We start from the raw sequence: 21,712 nt of genomic DNA, 5'->3' as shown, positions 1-21,712 counted from the left end.
AAAGGTATGCGGATAGTGATGTCAATAAACCATCATGTTTCTGAAAATGAGAAAAATAAAACAGGATTTATAAAAAGAGCTGGGCTTTTAGCTTCTTTGAATTCAGTTTGAGGTCATTCATCCAGCGATATTTTAAGTGTCACCAATACACAATTTATATTTCAAAATTAGAGCACTGCTTATGGCATAGCTGTAGTCTATATACACATTACTTAGATGAGCTGCTGCTACTACAGTCAAATTCTGGCTTTCAAGCAACTTCTCTGCATTTGCATGCTGTTGTTAAGCCCCTTTGTATTGGGAGACACTGCAATTTGTAAGATTCCTCAAGTCTGTATTTCCCATAGGATGCAACCTAGTAGAAAAAAAAGATTTCTAGTGCAGCTTGCAATTTTGAAGTCAGAATGGTAATTTCGGTTGCTCTTTGCAGTTCAGCCCTGAAACACATTGCTTAAGTAGCTGGGATAAATCTGCAAATTGGCTGAAGACTCTAAGATAGGGCCTAAGTTCTGTGTTACAGCTCTCTGGAGTGACATGGCAAGCAAAAAGATAAAGGGGACTTCAGCAGCTCTAATTTCAAAGATACTTCTCACAGATATAACTAGACAAACTACAACCACATAGCAGGGGTGCAAAACCTTTAGGGGAAGAGATTAACAGGACCACCTTTAAGATTTGCCAGGGCTCTGAAGCTGCTTACTTCTGACCAGTTCTGTGCTGCTAATAAATACTGTAGGACTAAGATTTGCTTAGTAGCACTTGGTTGAAACTGGTTTTTTACTTAGCTTTATTTGACATGTGTTATAAAAAAAATGACTTCTTATGTTGGAAGTACCTGAGTGACTACCTACTGTACTATACCTTTCTTCAGGATGTAACCAGGCTTATGTGCCTTTTCTGTTGCACAGGTTGCGAACACAAAGAAGGAGACTGTTTTCAAGTGGTATAAGGATGGTTCTGGGATTGACGTTGATGAGGTGCCTGATCTGCAGAAGGGAGAATGTCACCTCAGTATTCCCAGGGTACGGTATCACTTACTGATCAAAAATGACAGATTCTGCTTGACATGCTAGATTGACCAGGCTGAGCACTAAACCAGCTATCATGATTTCGTGAAACATTTTTTAAAAAACCATATTTTCTACCCTTCTATTAGCTGGTGAGTAACTAATGCTAGCAAAAGAGTACCTATTTTTGTTATCAGCTCAGACAGTTTATGCCCAAGTTGCTTCAGTGTCCTTAGGTGAACTCTATCTCGTTCTTTCTTATTGCTCCTTAATTTTTCAATTTGTTCAAGCACCTCATTTCTGACAGTGTTTCAGTTTTATTGCCTAAAATAAATAGGCTTGAGGTATATGGCCTCCTAAGATTTATATTTATGCAAACAGGATAACCTAACTTGTGTCTGAAGCCTTAGCTTGCATAGCAGCTGCCTTCGTCAAGTGCCAAAACCTCCCTGGATTGAGTTTTTCTGCTTTCAGCATAATGCACATTTCATTTTATTTATTTATTTATTTTATTTATTGATTTTATATTCTTCTAATGTCTATCTTTCATTTCACTTGCAAGAGCATACTGATTTTCTAGTGGCTTCATTTTTCTTGAGCAGACTTTTGTGGAGGGTTGTTTCTGCTTTTCTTGAATTGTTCTTGTTACTTGTCATTCAAGTATATGATGCTTCAGCTATGATTTTCTTGCTTCTGGACTTGTATAAGTCTAAGACTCAATTAAATAACCTCCAATCTGTATAGAATTATTTATATATTTCCTTCAGGTTTTAAAGTAAATTAAAATAATACCACCCAAATCAAAAACCCCTACTGCCTTTAATGCAGTGTTACTATGTTAGATTTTAGAATGAAAGCTCTCCAAGGGTAATGAATTAACTATTTACTTAGCATAGATATAATTTGATTACAATTGCTGCTTGAATGAAAGCTACTGAATTGATATTTGGACAGTTAAAGGATACAGATCTGTTGTTATGCTTTACATAGGTTGCTTCAAAAAAGTACTTGTTTTTATTGAAGAAAAATTACATTTTTAAAGTTTGTGTGGGTTGAAGTTACTGTCTGTTACATCTTACTGTATTACTTCTAATTCCTATTGACCAGGATCAATCCTGTTTGTCTTTTTGGAACAAGAAAAAAAACATGGTTTCTCAAGGCAATTGAACTGAAATCAGAACATGGCTTAGCGAACATGGCTTAAGAACTAACCACAGCTCCACAAAAAAGCATGCACAAGCCATTCATAGTTTCCATCTCATCTCTGGTAAAATGAGGTCCTTCCCTGGGTAAGAATCAGGGGGAGGGCCAACAAGGCAGATATCGTGGTGGGAGTCTGTTACTAGATTACCCAACCAGGATGAAGGGGCAGATGAAATATTCTACAAGCAGCTGGGAGAAGACTCATGATCGTTAGACCTTGTTCTCATGGGGGACTTCAACCCACCAGATGTCTGCTGGAAATATAACACAAGAGAGGAAACAATCTAGGAGGTTCCTGCAGTGTGTGGAAGACAGCTTGCTGACACAGCTGGTCAGTGAGCCAGCCAGGGGAGATGCCCCGCTGGACCTGCTGTTTACAAACAGGGAAGGACTGGGGGGCGATGTGGTGGTCAGAAGATGCCTTGGGCATAGCGATCATGAGATGACAGAGTTCAGTTCTCGAAGAAGGAAGGAGAGGGGTCAGCAGAACTGCTATCTTGGACTTCCAGAGGGCTGACTTTGGTCTGTTTAAAAGCCTGGTTGGCAGAGTCCTTTGAGGAATAGTTCAGAAGGACCAAGGGAGCCAGGAAGGCTGGGCATTCTTCGGGAAAGTATTAAAGGCACAGAGCAGGCTGTCCCCATGTGCTGAAAGATGAGCCAGTGGGGGGGAAGCAGACCGGCCTGACCGAACAGAGAGCTTTGGCTGGAACTCGGGGGAAAAAGGAGAGTTTAGCACCTTTGGAAGAAGGGGCAGGCAACTCTGGAGGGCTATGAGGATGTTGCTAGTTTATGCAGGGCAAAGATTGGAAAGGCAAAAGCCCAGCTAGAACTCAGACTGGCCTCTGTCATGAAAGAGAACAAAAAATGTTTTTAAAAATACATTAGAAACAAAAATAGAGCCAAGGGTAATCTGCATCCTTTACTGGATGCAACCGGGAACACTGCCACAAAGGATGAAGAAAAGGCTGAGGTACTCAATGCTTTCTTTGCCTCAGTCTTTAATAACAAGACCAGCTTCCCCCTGGGCACTCAGCCTCCTGAGCTGGAAGACAGGGATGTGTAACAGAATGCAGTCCCCACGGTCCAGGCAGAAATATATACTGACCTGCTGCTCCACTTAGATGTGCACAAGCCTATGGGGCCAGATGGGATCCACCCAAGGGCACCGAGGGAGCTGGCAGAGGAACTTGCCAAGCCACGCTCTATCATTTATCAACAGCCCTGTCAAACTGGGGAGGCCCCAGAAGACTGGAGGTCAGCCAGCGTGAACGCCCATCTACAAGGGCAGGAAGGAGCATCTGGGAGACTGCAGACCTGTCAGTCTGACCTTGGTGCCGGGAAGGGTTATGGAGGAGATCATCCTGAGTGCCATCGTAAGGCACATGCAGGACAGCTGGGGGATCAGGCCCAGTGAGAATGGGTTCATGAAAGGCAGGTCCTGCTTGAATAACCTGATCTCATTCTATGACAAGACGACTCACCTAGTGGATGAGGGAAAGGCTGTGGATGTTACCTACCCAGGCTTCAGTAAAGCCTTTGACGCCACTTCCCACAGCATTCTCCTGGAGAAACTGGCTGCTCATGGCTGGACAGTTGTACTGTTCACTGGGTAAAAACCTGGCTGCATGGCTGAGCCTACGAGTGGTGTTGACTGGAGTTAAATCCAGCTGGTGGCCGGACACAGCTGGTGTTCCCCTGGACTCTGTATTGTGGCCAGTTCTGTTTAATATCTTTATCAATGGTCTGGACAAGGGGATCAAGCGCACCCTCACTGAGTTTGCAGGTGACACCAAGCTGTGTGGGAGTGTTGGTCTGCTTGAGGGTAGGAAGGCTGTACAGAGGGATCTGGACAGGCTGGACTGCTGGGTCAAGGGAGAAGTGTCAGGTCCTGCACTTGGGTCACAACAACCTCAGGCAACGCTACTGGTTTGGGCAACAGTGGCTGGAAAGCTGCTGGTGTTAAAGGACCTGGGGGCGCTGGTTGACAGCTGGCTGAACATGAGCCAGCAGTGTGCCCAGGTGGCCAAGAAGGCCAACAGCATCCTGGCTTGTACCAGAAACAGTGTGGTCAGCAAGACTAAGGAAGTGATTGTCCCCCTGTACTAGGCACTGGTGAGGCTGCACCTCACATCCTGTGTTCAGTTTTGGGCCCCTCACTTCGGGAGGGATATTGATGTGCTGGAGCGTGTCCAGATGAGGGCAATGAAGCTGGTGAAAGGTCTGGAGAACAAGTCTTACAAGGAGCAGTTGAGGGAACTGGGGTTGTTTAGTCTGGAGAGGAGGATGCTCAGGGTGGAATATTTGCTGTCTACAGCTGCCTGAAAGGAGGATGTAGGCAGGTTGGTGTAGGTCTTTTTTTCCCAGATAACTAGTGGCAGGACAGGAAGAAATGGCTCCACAAGTTAAGCCAGGGGAGGTTTAGTTTTTATATTAGGACAAAAATTTCACTGAAAGGGCAGTCAAGCATTGGAAGATGCTGCCCAGGGAGGTGGTGGAATCACCATCCCTAGAAGAGTTTAAAAAAAATGCATAGATACAGTGCCTAGTTACATGGTTTAATGCTGGCCTTTGCAGTCCTGGGTTAATGGCTGAACTTGATCTCAAAGGTCTTTTCCAACCTAAATGATTCTATGATTTTGTGATTCTAAGATTATTTAACCAGAATGCAGTACAACGTATGTTGTTTGATTTAGGAAATCATGCAGAGCAAATGTTGTACTAGTATCAAGTATGTCAGTAAACACCTTGTGTTTTCCTTGTAGCTGTCTCGCAACGATGAAGGAGTTTATAAGGCAACACTATCAGATGATAGAGGTCATGATGTATCAACTCTTGAATTATCAGGAAAAGGTAACATTCAGTTTACTATATTGAAGTAATGATGTCCACATGTTACTAAGAGGTGTCAAAGATCTATCCTTGCAAATGGCATGTTAGCAAACATTTTTTGGGTTCTTTGCATTTCAGTTCTCTGCTTATGTTATAGAGGCCTGAACTGCAGATCACCAGGTTAGAAAGCTTGATACTGGGCATTGTAATGATTAATCTCTAGCACTCTGACAGGCAAGAATTGAAGTCAGTTGCTAATCAGACATCCTCTTTTATGTGAGATCATTTGTAGAGTGCTTGCTCGCTCTCAAATTTGTCAAGCTTTAGTATCTACAAAAGCCTCTAAAGCACCAAGGTGCTGAATATGTTGGTGTGGAACTGCCAATGGGGACTGAGAGTTATTTTGATTGTAAAATCATAAAGCTGTTTTGTGGGTTAACTTGCATTAGGAAGCTCAGCCCACACAGCCACTAGCTCACCTCTCCTCAGTGGGATGGGGGAGAGAACTGGAAGGGGAAAAGTGAGAAAAATCCTTGGTTGAGATAGACAGTTTAGCAGATAAAACAAAAGCTGTGCGTGCAGGCAAAGCAAAATACAGAATTAATTCACTGTTTCCCACCTCAGGCAGGTGTTCAGCCATCTCCAGGAGACAGGGCTCCATCACATATAACAGTGACTCAGGAAGACCAGTGTCATAACTCTGAACATCCCCCCTTCCTCCTTCTTCCCCAGCTTTTTATTGCCGAGCATGACATCATATGGTATGGGATATCCTTTTGGTCAGTTGGGGCCATCTGTCCCAGCTGTGTCATCTCCCAGCTTCTTGCGTACCCCCAGGCTGCTCGCTGGTGGGGCAGTCTCTGAAGAACAGAAATAAAAAGCCTTGACTCTGTGCAGGTACTGGTCAACAACAGCTAAAACATCCTTGTGTTATCAACACTGTTTTAGTCACAAATCTAAAACATAGCACCATACAAGCTGCTATGAAGAAAATTAACTCTATCCCAGCCAAAACCAGCACAATCTCTGCTCCTTATTCCACACCATTTATGTCATGCTCGGGTCCCACACTATCTAACACATCCTCCTCACTTCCTGCCCTTTGATATATACACAGATATAATTCCCTTAGTGTATGGATTTTCAGGTAAGGGATATCCTGACCACTGCAATAAACAACAGGTGCAGTAGCTTTCCATCTTATGATCAGGGGTCCTTTCAAGCTTCCAGAGACTATACTTCAGGTATGGCGAGAGTGTGTTCTGCTGGCAATGTACGGTGAAATGCCTATTTAGAGAATTCACAGTATCTGTGGGTCCAGGAGGCTTTGAAAATGGCAGCTAACAAAGCCACAAGAACTGTGGTGTTAAACCAGACAATGGGTCTCCTAAGTGCTGGAGTTAGCCTTGAAACATGAAGGATAAACAAAGAAGTTTAGCATGAACAGGGAAGACTGCGTATTGTATGGGGCAGGTCAGTTCAAGCTCAGTGTGTATTTGCATTCAAATGAAAAGAAATGCAAATAAGGGTAAAAGAACCTAGTCTAAAATTCACCAATGCTAGGCATTTAAATAAGGTTTCATATGTTATCAGATATCACAATGAGCTACTGTAATCATACATGTATTTAAATTTGTTCAGTTAAAAAAATGTTAACTTCTGAGTCTAGAGCAAAAACTGATCTCTTGCCAACATAAATGACCTTTACTCAACTTTCTACAAAGAGCTTCCCTGGGTGTCCTTGCTTGGGTCCCACCAAGTAGGCCAAAGTAAATCTGGATTCATCCTACCTGTATGTAGACATTTGACTCCAATAAAGAATATTTTTTGCTGGGTCATAATAGGGGGATGAAGACATGTCAAAAATTAACTCAGTTTTGCCAAAGATCTGAATTTTTTTTCTTCCAGCAGTATGGGGAAGTACCTGAAATAAAGAGAAAAAGATGAATATCAGACTGAGTTCTTAAACTGTGGTTTACCTCAGAAAGCTGTATCATCACTTGATAGCCTCTTAGGCATTTCTCCTCTGCAATTTCTGCCCGTTATTCTTTCAGAAAATTATCTCATTTAGGCAGTATAGGTAAAGTAACTCTACTTTCCCAGATACCTGTAATGTAATTTATATATAGTATGCAATTCATGTTCTTATGCCAACATGCCAGTAGAAGCACATTACAGTTTGCAGGTTACAGAATTGAATCACAATTTATTTTAACAGAGACAAAAAAAATGTGCAGATACAGATCAATACAGACCAAAATATACGAGTAGTATTTTCTGAACTTCATGCATTTCACTGCCTTCCCTATTCATAAAATTTCTTCAGCCTTGAATACACATTCTTCAGTCTTAACTATACATTCTTCAGGTTATGGTGCCTCTTTTTTTTCTCTCTCTTTTTGTCTTACACAATGATACTGAATAGGATTCTTCTGCTATGGGAGTTCCCTGCTCTCCTGCCCTGGTCTCCAGGGTTGTTCCCTTCTGCAAACCCATCAGCTCTGTGATATTTCAAAAGCTTGATATGATACCTGGTTTCTTTCACTTGCTGTTGAAGGGGTTTACGTTTCTCAAAGGCTGTCCTACAGGGAGCAGGTGAAAACTGTTTTCACCTAGAATGTGATAATTTCTCTTTCCCCTGCACTCTCCTTTGAATGTGAACTGTCCAGTTTTAAAGACCTTTTATTTTTTCTGGCCTGAGGGATACAGACAAAGATTTAACAGCAGGCATCTGACTCCACACACAGTGGAGATAATGAGTGACACAGCACAAAATTCATATGCTGTACACAGTCTCCAATTAGTCCCATACACCTGTTGCAATTTTAATGGTTTTCTTTGCCTAAGGTTGTGAAGATTTCCCATATTGCTTTAATTAAACTGAACATAACAAAGCTATATTCTGACTGAATTTTGATGGTGCAATTTTATTTTTTTTCTCTTCAGTGTATGATGATATAATTCTGGCATTGAGCAGAATCAGTGGTAAGTAAATGCTGTCTTTAATTTTCATGTAGGTTTTTTATGTTAAAGTAATCTGAGCCTGAGGCAGACAATTTTTATTGTAAGTGTGAAATCTCTGAGGCTCATGATGCTTATATTATTATGGACATGTTATTAAGTTTCTGAATAGGCAGTTGACCTTGCTAATTGACACTATTAAAAGGGGGAAAACATTATTCCACCTGGCTTGTTTGGTTTAGATACTATGGCAGTGTGGTAGCAATAATTTTCTTCCTACTTCCTATTAGTAAGTGAACCTTGGTACAGAGAAAACAAAATTCTGATCCTGCTCCCAGTGAGAAGCTGGGAGTCATTTCAACTGAAAGAAGAGGTGTTGCACAAGAATAAAATTTTAGTGCAATTAGAATCATGACACTACTATTTCATGGCAGTTACATGACTAGCTTATTATTTCACAATGGATCTTGCTAGCCATGATGCTTGTATATGACAATAAACCCATAAACTCACACTGAACTTTCACCTGATATAAATAAGCAGGTCTCCTTTGAGAGGCATGAACAATTGTCTTTTCATAGTAGTTGAGAATCATGACCTAAATCTTAAGGGTTTTTTTTTTGTCCTGACAGTACAAGTAGTCCATTTGACAGTTTACTGTTCATCCCACTACCCTGTTTGATCGACATATGTTTTATTTTACATAGGTAAGTCAGCCTCTCCACTGAAGATCCTTTGCACTGAGGAAGGAATAAGGCTCCAGTGTTTCTTGAAGTACTACAATGAAGAAATGAAAGTCAACTGGTCTCACAGGTACCTAAGAATATTTTTTCCATTTTATTTCAGAAGAAAGGCCACCTTTATGATTTACTATTCTGTGGTATTCATTTAGTAACTGAACCACTTTAATGAATTTCTTTTTCCAGCACATCTATCTTTTCACATAGATAGTACATACAGGAAAGGAAATATTAACTAACTTGTCCAACACCTATCAGGAGAGCTGTAACAGCCAGGAAAAAAAGAACCTACAGTATTCCAGCCTCTTATTCATAACAAGAATGTTTCTCTTCCAGTATATTATCTGGTTGGTTCAGAGACAGCAAAATAGTTTTCTATTCAGGGCTGCCATTTTCCTTAAATGCCCATACTATGTGAATACCAAGGATCTGCTCTCACAGTTCAATAAAAGCCAGTATTAAGAAAGGATTTTTTTTCCAAACTGTTACAGTCGTAAGTAACCCAAATTATTTTAATCTGGTTCCTCATCTTTGAAAAGATATTTGAAGAGGCACAGAATACTTTGAGAATAGCCCTCAGAGCTAAGAATATGACCAGAAATTTACTTTAAAGTTCCCAATAGTTTTCCACCCTCAGTGTTATGTTAATCTTTGACTTTGGAGATGCTTTATTCATCTGTGTATTTACAGTTAAATATGCGTTCAAATGCTTTGCTGCGTCAGGCCCTCAGGTTTGAAACCACAGGTAAGGTTTGGAAGGATTTTAAAACTCTTCAAGTGGTTTCAGCTTGCATGTTCCTTGATGGACTATAAAGATGACACCCAGTGAACTGGTTTGACTTGGACAGGAAGAGGCTGGTTTGTCGGCATATTGTCTTAGTTTTGCAATGCTGTCCAGCCTTTGATTTCTGTGAAGACAGGAACAAAAATCTCTGTGATTATCAGATTCAGAGAGGTGGAGAATACTTCTGCAAGGGTGTGCAGCTGCACTTGTAACTCAGGCTTTGTATTCAGTGAGTTCTATTCTTTCTTTCAGTAAATGTGATACTAATATGATGGAAAAGAAAAGAAAAATAGGTTTTGCTTCTGCCTTTCACCATATCTACTTGAGTTTTAGAAGTGACTTAGTCCATTCCACCACCCAGTTCATAAAAAAGAAAAGTAGAGAATGCTACATGGCTAATATAATGTGTACATATTTATATTTACATATGGACACCTTGCACCCTCCTAATATTTCAGATTTTGTAATGTCTTATACATTGATTGTCTTGAGGATCATTCAACACAAATTTTGAACAAATAAAAGTTCAATTCTTCCATGAATTCAATGACTATAAGCCAGAGTTAAAAGCTAAAACAAAGACTAAAACAAACAACAAAGCAACCAACCAACCTTCCCCAACCTCCTCAAACCTTCCTGCTCTTTTAAATGGGGTTCTAGCAATTTTTTTCTTGGAAAAAATGAAAGGCTAGACAATCCATATTTTTTTTACCACTGTCTGCACATCATGAAATATACCATGTAAATTTCTAGCTAGCTTTGAATTATCGACTATACTGCATAGCAGGGAACATAACACCAGCCCTAAAGCAGCATGCATCATCCACTCATGGCACAGTTGGGAATATTATATGTAGTATTTTCTCATATATAGTAGTTTCCAGGTATCTAATGTGGTACGCTGAACTCAATGTAGTTGTCTTACAGAAAGGGAAATATTAAAAATTCCTTTTCCCCATCAAATAATTCTCTAGGCGCGATGCCAAATCAGCCTTATCTGGGCAAATAAAATAACTGATCAAAAAGAAGCTAATGCTGACTTCATCTATGAAAAATTCCAGCTAAAAATTCTTGGGGAGGAAGGATGAAAAGAAATATTTCTTTAGTTAATGAATGAAAAAAGAAACTTTTCTTCAAATCACTGAAAGTGTTCTGGATTGCATACTCTCACTAAATAGCTTCTTCTATTTCTACTCTTCATGACCTAATATGGACCAGAAGAACTCCTGATCTGGATCAGTAGGGCATTTCTCATACTCTTAGCTTAGGAAGTGATGATAAGATGATATAATACTCTGTTTTTTAAAGATCTGTTTATAGATTATCTGCAGTTAGGAAATTTACTTCTTGTAAATTTACGTCTTGTAAAGACTTCTTGTCTTGTTCTTTAAAAAAAAAAAAAAAAGGTGTATTGTGACTTGATACAAGAGTAATAAATCCCATTCAAATCTTTTATTGTTTTCTAGATTGGCTTTTGAAGTTAATGAAAGGTAAAGATATTTTTTCCTCATCAGGAAAGGTTATTTGCTTCTAGTTTACTATTCTAATATATTCTATGCTAGTGTGTATGAAGTGTACAGAACTCTATCAAGTCATGCACCATTTTCAGTACAGACATCTATGTACATACAGATATAAATACAAATTGTGTATGTGGAGAGAAGAATGAGAAGAGGGTGAACAAATTAATCTTTGGAATGAAAGCTCAAGCTAATGTTTCCAAAGTGTTTCATACCCCTACTAGGAAGACAAGAATCTTCTGGGAAATTGCTCCCATTAGTTGCAATTTATCTGTAGTTTAGAAATACCTTGTTACCCTTTGTAACTTTTTATAGGTGATCTCCTATGGAGAATATACATCAAAAGAATGTTCAAACTCATTTCTGTTCATTTTTTTTCTAGGGATTCTAAGATTTCTTCTGGTGAAAAGATGAAGATTGGAGGCGGAGAGGATGTTGCCTGGCTGCAGATACGTGAACCCACTGAAAAGGATAAGGGAAATTACACCTTTGAAATCTTTGGTGACAAGGAATCCTACAAACGCACACTTGATCTGTCAGGACAAGGTATATTTCTAAGACCATACGTACATGGGGAATTTTCATGGATTAAACAGAATTTACTGGAAATTATCAGAGGAATGGCAGTAAAAAAAGAAAGCCTTTGGTCAGAACCAGTTGTAGTTCAGTTGCATAACTGTTATAATTTTTTTAGTATTATATCTGTTTTCACCACCAGTAGCATTGGCTTTCAGGGGTTTGGTTTCCCATTTTGCTACTGTGTAACCCTGGGTTTTAAGAGCACTTTAACATGGGTATATGTTTAAGTATTTATACTAAGTCCCAAGTGCAAGTTATGTTCACGGACAATAACTCTTTCAATTGTTTTATTACAGCTTTTGATGATGCATATGCAGAATTCCAGCGACTCAAGTAAGTGTTACACCTTTTGCATTTTAAAGCTGTAATAACAGTGATTTTACTTACAGAAACAAATATTTTATTAATAATTTAATTAATAACATTATATATTTCTTTTCCTCTCTTCCTCAACAATTTTAGGGCAGCTGCTTTTGCTGAGAAGAGTAAGTTTATTTTACATTTTATCAAAGGTGTTCTACAATGTAGTCTTTTGTTCTTTTTAAGGCATCCATCATGATATGCTCTCATAGCTTTCAGAGTTCTGTGGCTGCACAAATCCCCTGTCAGCACATAATACAGCAATAATAATAGTAATTTGTGGATTTATTTATTTTTAATTCCAATGGAAACTCACTAAAAGTTTTACACATTTTGCAAGCCTCCACTGTATCTTCTTGTGTCTGTAGAGGTTTTGCAAGATGTGAGTTTCTGGGTGTCATACAAGGAGTGCTGACTCTGAAAGCTACTGATTATATTGAATATTGGGATCTACCTATAAGTAAAAAATTACCTGCTAATGTCTGTTGGGCAGTGCCTGCTGAGACACAGACAGTGGGGAAGCTTGTTACTGTTAGGGGCTGTAGGAATACTGGTACTTTGGTATCAATACCCTGGTAATGACAAAATGCTTCTGCCCACAAAGAGTGGCAGAACAAATTTTTCTTAGATTTTAGATACCACCAAGATGCTAAAAGCATCATCCTTGCTTTGCTTTGTGCCTAAAGCACAAACTGTCAAGCTCAGTAGTAGCTTAGTGTATCGGTTTAGACTGCTATAACAGCACAATCTCTGCTAAAAAGTCTGAGGGGACCATACAATACATTAAAAAGAAATAACACAAAATATCACAAAAATTGTATTATTTTACATTTAATTAACCAGGGACTGCAGGCTTTTTTAAGGATAAATCCAAATAAAAGTTGTGACTAACATGGTACCAAGTTATAAAAACATTAAGAAATGAGTAATTTTGAGGTCTAAACTTAACATGGTCCACATATTTTTCTTTAACTCCTAGATCGTGGCAAAGTCATTGGTGGTTTGCCTGATGTCGTTACTATAATGGATGGGAAGGTAAGGACAGTTTTTGTCAACAAGTCATGCTGACTGGTGGGAGGTTTGCTTTGATGGCAAACAGGGAAGGAATGCAGATGATTTCGTAGAAGCTAAGAGCAGAAGGAGGCTAATTTAAACCACCTAATTGTAGTAACTTAATTGAGACACATGCAAATTCTCAGTAAACACAGGTACCGTAACCTGATTATACAGTCAAAGGAGGCACAGTTACCCGATTCAGATCTTTGGCAAGCAAGGCCAACCTCAAGGCATTGGTCTTGTGCTGGCTGTGTAGAGGCTCTTAGTCTACTGCATACTCAAATCTGGGATGGATTTCAGCTCTGTGTACTGAGCAGAGCAGTTCAAGGGGAGAGTCCACTTCTGCCCTCTAGAAGAAATAAATGGAAGAGGCAGAAGAAAGTAGTGACCCCCTGAGTGCCAGCATAACAGAAAGAAATTTAGGTCCCATTCTCCAGCATGTCAGACATAGACTGTTATGGCTGGTAAGAGTAAAGGAGCGTAAAGAACCTGTCTGTGCCAAGGGGCTGAACTCCCCCTTCTTCTATATATTGGCAGATGGCCCCATTACAGTATATAATTAAGGGAGATGGAAGGCCAGTGAATACACTTTTTAAAAAAAATTTAGATCAGTAATAACTAAACACCCAGGTACAAAGTCAAAATTGGCAAATCTTTTTTAAGTCCCTTCCTAGGTCAACTTGACTAGGGGAGATGAAATTTCATGATTCTGACTGACTGCTTGTCCCTCACTGGGATTTTTGTCATGATGGAGTAGGATCTCATGCAAACTCAGGCCAAACTCTCTGGATACTAAGATAGAGGGAGAAGACTTTTACTCTGAGCTGCTGTTAATCCTTAATGGTGCAAGGAAGTTTTTCCATCCTGAGGGTGAGTTTCAGACGACGGACACCCAAATCTTCAGTCCAGGAAAGGCAAACTCTTAATTCTTCCTACACAGACACAAAGTTCCTGTCTGTTTCTCCTGGAGTAAATCTTCTATTGAGTGCCCTGCCCTTCTCTATGGGGAGAAACTAGGTCTTCAGTCTGGGAAGAAAAATTACTGAAATAGAACAGAGTAAAATAAAAAAGAAATCTGCAGTATTGTGCACCGTTCAGAGGTGCAATAGTTGTAAATTATTATCCAGTACTTTACAGCACAAGAACTAGGGAATGCCTAATTACATGATCATTACAGGCCTTAAAGTATCAAAAGGAAGTATTTCTTCAAGTGGTTCATAATTAATTTGTGCCTTACTAACTTAGGCAAAAATAGATTTGTGTCCAAAAAATAAAATAGGCAATATCATGAAAGGAAGCCCAGCAGGGACCATTAAATACAACGTTCTTGATACAACTTGTGCTCATAACCAGTTTAAAAGCCACCAAATTGTGGAAAGCCAGAAGGTATACTGGGAATAAGATACACACATAAGATTCATCCTCTGTATTTTTGTATACTTAAGCAGTTGCTTTTGACCTCTAAAAGAGCTAGATGGACTTCCATTTTGCCTGACTATAGCAGATCAGCTCATGAGCCGATGTGACTTACCATCTTCTGGCTATCAAGAGCATGTTGATCAGGCTGTTTACATCTCCTGTATGAAGTGCATCTTCAGAGACTACAGCTGTATGGCTCTGTGTGGAAACTGATTTTCTTATCACCAGAGTAAGATGTTGCACACAACTCTTCCAACTTTCTATGTACTTGGGTATTTTCTGGATAGCTAGGAGCAGTAATTTCTTTAAAAAGATGGGGGAGCATATGTTCCTTGCAGTGGATGCTGAAAGCTTCTCAACTCTGGACCAGACAGAGATGATTTTCCTCTTGGTCCGTTCCTTCCTTTGTCTCTAATGGGTGTTCACATGAGGTGCTTCTTATTGTGGTAGACAGAGGCACCTGGCAGCAGGAAAGCTAGTCTTTTAGGAGGTTAGGTGTAAGCCACTCTATGACCAACACCTTAAATCAGTCTAACTGTAAGGAAAGAGCTTGATTAAGTCACCTGACTGCATGAACAGAAAGCTGCAGTTTCCTCATGCAATCGTACCCTAAAAATGACAACCTTAAATTAAGGAAATGCTACGTAGTGCATTTCCAGAAGTAAAAGGTTTCAAAGGAGACCTAATCATGTGAGGATTACATAACTGAACGTGTGAAGAGAAACTCTCTGGTTCCTGAAATCAGGCAAAACAAAATGGATCACAAAAAGGTGAAAATTCAAAATCACCTTTAAAATAAATATGAACAGGTACCACACAAGAATTATGTAAGTACAGGTGTCAGAAGTAACTATTAAAAAATAAAAAAGAGCAGAGTTTTTCTCATGCAGTGGAATGGTATAACTACACAAATACATGGACACAGGACAAAGTTTACTAGCGCTGCTTAAGAGAGTATAAATGATTTTAGGTCACATCTATAATTTAATAAATTAGAACAGGTCCAAATGATCTAAAATGACTGTGGAATATATCTGTTCTTTGGTAAGTTTTTAATATTAACTTATTAAGACTTGATTAATTATTGTGAATTAATTATTAATTGCTCTTGAATGAGGTAACTTTTGAGGGCAATAGTCATGAAATGTTGCCTGAGTTACAGAAAGGACAGTAAGATTTAAAGCCATGCTATTAGACATTTCCCCAAATTTTATTTTCATATTTGTATCATTACTCCTTTAACTATTTTGTAGTAAGCCTGTTTCCTATAGGTTATTAGTTAACTTTACAGCCTACATGATACCACATCTTTAAGAGTACTCACACACTTAGGCTGTCACTAGCTTGTACACAGAGCATGTAAATCTTCAGTATTCCCCTCTGACTTTGGAGTATGTGGTATGCAAGACTGCTTATATTTGTGAACATATGGCACTTTCAATCACTTAAAATTTCTTCCTGCTTTTTTTTTTTTTTTTTTTGTCTGAGTTATATCACACCTATTCAGTCATCATCATTCAAGAAAAATATTATATAAAAACACATACATGTGCACACAAGTGGACTTTCTCTCTGCTCCCTCTGGGTCAGGATTTGGTAAAACCAGAAGGGAAATATGGAAGGGAGGGAGTACAAGGAAGCATTCTGGTAGAAACTATCACTTTTGGGTTGTTCATTGGTTTATTTTCTTTCTTTTTTTTTTCCCTAACACAATGGTGCATATGTGAAATTCTTAAGGTGAATTTTAATTTACTAGGGCAGATTATTTGGCAGAATGAGTTTCTAGCAAAGGTGGACAAAGTAGACACTAATCAATGTAACTTCTCACATGATTATTTCATTTATCCTGTCATCACTGTACCTAAATACATAAAGTTAACATACATATACATAGAGTGGTCAAAATGGAGTTCAGCAGTAACTATATATAAAAAATTAGGAAGAACAACCATGAAAATTTTATGGTCTTCTTCAATCTCATTTCAGTCCTTGGAAAACACCTGAACTGCTAGGATGGCTTACTAGGTCATTTCAGCTATTCTATGAATATACTATACATGCATGTAACACTTTTACAACATTTATGTATTATTTATTCTTTGTGAAATATTTCCATTTTACTAGTCAGCAGCACCTGGAATCAGTGTCCAATGATTCATGTTATGTACTCTATTTTTAAGTGATTTTTGTTGGGGTATTTTTTTTTTTTTTTGTTATCATCTCAAGCAATAACCTCAGGAGGCCTTGGTCAGAAAAGATTTGCTCACTTCTACTCCCTGCTGTGTACAGGGAAACTTCAAGGTTGTTTTTAAATCTATCATTGCCTGAACCTCATGTCAGACTAATGGGTTGTCAGGAATCTCCTGCAGGCAGGACTGTAATGACAGTCCAACTTACGATCTTCATACACTGTTACCCTGAGGCTATTACTGCATTGAAGTCACTAGTAAGATGGTGGAAAGACTGAATCAAAGGAAAAAACCTAGGAACCCTATTTTTCAGTCCTCAATAATATGATGCCTGTCTTACTTTAATTAACTAGGAATAAGAAGTGCCTGAAAGCAATGTTGAGTATATGCTGGTTAAACAGATCTGACTGATCCTCAAAATTACTTTTTTTCCCTCCCTCAGACATTGAATCTGACCTGTACTGTATTCGGAAATCCTGACCCCGAAGTGGTTTGGTTCAAGAATGACAAGGCCTTTGAATGTAATGAGCACTATGTGTTTTCACTGGAACAAGGGAAATATGCCAGTTTAACAATCAAGGGAGTGTCCTCAGAAGACTCAGGCAAATACAGCATCCATGTCAAGAACAAGTATGGTGGGGAAACAGTGGATGTCACTGTAAGTGTGTACAGACATGGTGAAAAAATGCCTGAAATTAAGCCTGGCCAGCTTGCTAAACCCAGGCCAATACCACCATCGGAGGACGTCCTCAAACCTGAGGGCACAGCAAAATAAAGCTTGACACTACATTTGACAAACAAAATAGAACACGTGAGATGTAGTTGGGGTATTCCCACACATAACTATATGGCATGTCCAAAATAAAACTGAGCTTTTAGGAGTTTGCTTTAGGGAGGTAGCTGTGCTATGGTGCTGTACACGTCTGCAACAATCTCATTTTGAATACATGTAATGGGGTGGGACTTGCAGATAGCAAAAAGCCAAATGCCTGCCAGAAGTTCTCATATGCAATGGCAAGTTGCACATCAAACTTCTATTTCTACCCTCTCCAACCCTCTGCAAAAAAACCCCAACCACTAACAAAAACCAACCAACAAACAAACCAAAAAAACCCACAACCCCAAAACCCTCTGAGAACAAATGTCCCACCAGCAAAAATATTGAACTGCAGTTAGATACATATTCAGAGATGGTTCCTCCTTTGTTCCGCACACAGTCCCTTTGACTTTGAAGCCTCTGATGCTGTAAGTCTAGTGGATAGTCTATATTTAGTAGTGATACTGTTGTTTTATAGTTTGACTTTATCTTTACAAATGTTCACTGTTTACTTATAGAAGCGTAGGTCACATGGTTGTATTTTGTTTTTCTTGCTTTGTGCTAATAAAACTTTAAAAGTCACCTTTGCTACTCACTGCTCCAAATCACACCTAACTAGTTCTGTTTACTCTTTAAATTGTTTAATTATTGCTTATTGTACAATTTCACAGCTGGTAGCATGCAGACTATCGACTTTCAATACAAGATGCAAATTATGGTTAATCGCAGTCACTGGGTGGCACTTGTGACGTTAACTTTACTCTTCAAAATACAGGTCAAAATGCAAGCTTAAACTGGTATCAAAAGACATGTATACAATTCAGTTAAGACAATTGTCTTTGATTCTCCTCTATCCAAAATGAATAACAGGACTCGTCCATGGGTGATGTTCTGCTAGGCAAAGGTTTCAATATATGCTTATCATGAAACGTTCAAATAGATTGGACTTTAGTGAGATTACTCACTTATCTGTCATACAATACATGATTGAACGTTTGCAGCGCTGGCTTTTTCAGATCACGTTCCCTGTTCAATAAAAGTTCATTTATGTACCTTGATGAACCTTTGCAATTTTCTAAGCAGCTTCTAGCAAAGAGTTTTTCTAATGGTAACTAATACTGCTGATACAAATGTCCCAGATGCAGCCCTCCTGTCCTGTGACTTCTCCCAGTCTCTAGGACAAATGCGAGGAAAAGGGAGCATTGTGGGAGACAGGGGAACTTGGATGAGGGGTGGCCTGGAGGAATGTCGCTCTGCAAAACGTTCACTGGAGAAGGATGGAAGTGTTTGGCACAAGTATTAGGACTGTAACTTGTGTTTGGGGTCATGGCTGAAAGGCAGTTCTGAGTCTCTCTGTCACCCTCTGAGCTTAAGTCTCTCTCTCTCTCCATCCTCCACACCCCCAAGACAAACCGAAAAAAACAGGAAAATGAGCAGTACCAAAATAAATTTTATCTCAGAGCTTTTTTCCACTTTTTTTTCCCCTCATCTAAGTGACATAGACCTTCCATTGTTTTGTCTGGCAAATGTATTTGTTAATACTCCACTTGATTCAAAAAATGTTTTATTCTTGAGACAGATGAAAAGCAGAGGAATTAGTTTAGAAGCTGTCAGATACCGTAGGTTGGAGCACTCATCTGGGAGACGGGAGAGTGGCATTCTCCTCCTCCTTCTCTCTGTTCATGGGGATCTGAACCTGTATCTCTGACCACCAAGGGTAGTGCACTAACCCCCAGTCTTCCCTGTATTTGGAAGTGCTGCTTCTATTTATCCTTTTAAACCTTGTCTAACTAGGCAAACAGGCTGAAAAAGAGACTAGACCTAGGCATCCTACCTCTCACATGAGCAAGTTAAATGCCAGATTTGAGAGGTTTTCCTCCTTTTCTTGTACCTTACCTCAGTTTTCAGTATTGAAGGAGGGATTGAAGTTGTGCTACTGTAGGCTAAGAACATGATCGTTTGAACAGATAATGGTGAGGATGGATTTATTGTAGTTTCAAATTCCTCAAGTAAGAAAGACTGCAAGACTCTCAAGTCATTGATATCTGTGAGTAGTCACGATAAAAACTGAACAAGCTAGCTCTGGAAAGGAAATGGTCTTTAATCACACTTCATTAAAAGATGCTTGGCTTTTAAATAAACAGCTTGTTGAAAGATTTGTGTACTTAGAGCCAACAAACAGTGGGTTTATATCTAAGTACAATATAAACAGCCAGGAATTACATTGGACAGTGATGAAAAATGCTTCTTTTGTGTGAAAAACTATTGTGGCTGTGGAACCACATTCTGTGTCTGGTCTTTGAGTGCAAGTGTTCAAGAGGGTTAAAGACTTAGGAACATGATATTGCTATGAGAAAGTTTAAGTAGGAAATTTCAGAAAGCAAAGCAAAGAAAGGATTTATCCTCCAAATAGCTATCAAAATAAGAAAAAAAATATTTTTATATAAATCTGTCATCACAAGAACTTCAGCAAATCTCTCAATAAAATAACTCAAACATTCTTCTTTTCTATTCTAATTTCTTATTAAAGGCCTTTAAGGTTTTCAAAATCTTACTATGGCAAGCTCACAAAACGTCAGAGCCAGTCTCTGTAGCATACAAAGTGAGCATCAGCGAGAATTTAATATTATTCTTATCTCCTTCTACAGTACACAGGTTAATTTTAGCTGACGCTATCAAATTATTGCATGTTATGGCAGCTTTTCAGAGGTATCCTTGGGCACAGGAGACAAGGTTAGTCTCATCTTGATTGTACCTTTAGCTGACCTTATTTAAGCAAGCTCCACTTCCTTCCTTCCGGGCAAACAGAAATAATTTATTATGACAGTTAATCCTATGCTAAAGTACAGAAATTATCATTCACAAGAACATGGTATTCAAAAGGCTAAAGGACTTCCTATAAACTGTTCCACATTTTTCAATATTCAATGTACCTTTGATTCTTCTGTACACATTTAAAAATATTGTTATCAGTGCTAGAAAATTAATTGGGTCAATTCTGTTTAGAAGGGACTATCTTTTCAGAGTGAACGTGCATCTAGTTGCCCGGAGGGGCAATACCATTGGATGGATATTAGAGGGACAAATAGGATGCTCTGGTAATTGAGTCAGATGGAATACATGATGAGGCACATTAGCATTTCCACACACCCTTCAGAGGCTTAGTGTCAGCATTAGTTTAATTAATAAACATTTTGAAGGAGGGAGAGAAGAAAGTAAGATTTGCTGGAGAAGGTCTGATGCCAAACAAGCCTACTCACACTAATGTCAAGGGAGATTGACTCATTTATACAGGGTGTGAATCTAGCCTGTTATTTTTACAAATCCAGGGGCCCATTACAGTGAACTAGCTATTTGTTACCTTTAACAGAAATGTTTCTATTAGAAGGATTTTCTGCCACGCTGATGAGTTTTGTGTTGTCTGAGTTTCATGTTGTGCTTTTCCTAGGCAGTGCTAGCATGAAATGGAGCACTGTTGTCTTGTCACAGGAGGCAGACAAGATGTCAGCTAGTTGCGCTGATGTGCCAAAGGCGTGACTGTGTCTGCCATGTTGGCATTCTGCTACAAGGCTAGCAAGGTTTCCTTTTCACCAAGCACCTGCTTCCTTTGAATCAGCTTTGATATGTTACTGTTTATTTTCTTGAAAGCAAGTTCTATGAAAATTCCTCCTAAGGCCAATTTACAGGTGCTTTTTATTAGGAAAAGCTATGTTTTTTTTATGATAATACTTGCCTCTAGTGTAAATCTTTCCCCAGCCCATAAGGTTCACTTGCATCCCACAGCTCAAAAGCTTGTGCACACTTCATTAATCTGCTCTTGTATGAAGACAGAGGTTCAGTGATAATAGCACCCTAAGTGACGTTAACGCACAGCCAGTTTTTAAAGGAAACTTTTGAAATATAATAAAGCACTTTATTTCCTGTTTTAGAGAAATAAGAATAAAACCTCTAGATGGCACCAGAAGAACAAGATAGAAATGAGCAGATCTTTAAAAATTCTGCCAGTTATAGCATATCCATCATTTTGATGCAAACACATCACTTCAGGAATGGGAGATTATTAAAAGCATTATACTTATGCCAGTGACAAGGACAGGTCCAGCAAATGACTGTTTCCCGGAAATAGCAGGTGATTTTGCAAGCAATAACGCTGTCTCTTAATCTTTGCATGACACACATTAAGAGGTTAAGCATGCCTTGTAAAATATTGCAAGACTCACGTTACGTCAAGTTTCTCCTTAGGATATA

General features: G+C 39.0%; 1 protein-coding gene across 1 annotated transcript in view; it reads left to right on the top strand.

Moving 5' to 3' along the window:
• Positions 1–18,477, top strand: part of MYOM2 (myomesin 2) — a 77,884-nt gene extending 59,407 nt beyond the window's left edge. Inside the window, exons 28-36 of the mRNA XM_040598167.1 lie at positions 909–1,022; positions 4,973–5,060; positions 7,986–8,024; positions 8,708–8,813; positions 11,427–11,590; positions 11,920–11,956; positions 12,086–12,108; positions 12,963–13,018; positions 17,090–18,477. Of these exons, the coding sequence (XP_040454101.1) occupies positions 909–1,022; positions 4,973–5,060; positions 7,986–8,024; positions 8,708–8,813; positions 11,427–11,590; positions 11,920–11,956; positions 12,086–12,108; positions 12,963–13,018; positions 17,090–17,422 (960 nt within the window). The 3' untranslated portion in view covers positions 17,423–18,477. The remainder of the gene's footprint in view (positions 1–908; positions 1,023–4,972; positions 5,061–7,985; positions 8,025–8,707; positions 8,814–11,426; positions 11,591–11,919; positions 11,957–12,085; positions 12,109–12,962; positions 13,019–17,089) is intronic.
• The last annotated feature ends 3,235 nt before the right edge of the window (positions 18,478–21,712 follow it).

Source organism: Falco naumanni, chromosome 6, assembly GCF_017639655.2.
Source record: "Falco naumanni isolate bFalNau1 chromosome 6, bFalNau1.pat, whole genome shotgun sequence".
NCBI lineage: Eukaryota > Metazoa > Chordata > Aves > Falconiformes > Falconidae > Falco > Falco naumanni.
This window is presented reverse-complemented; position numbering and strand designations above follow the sequence as displayed.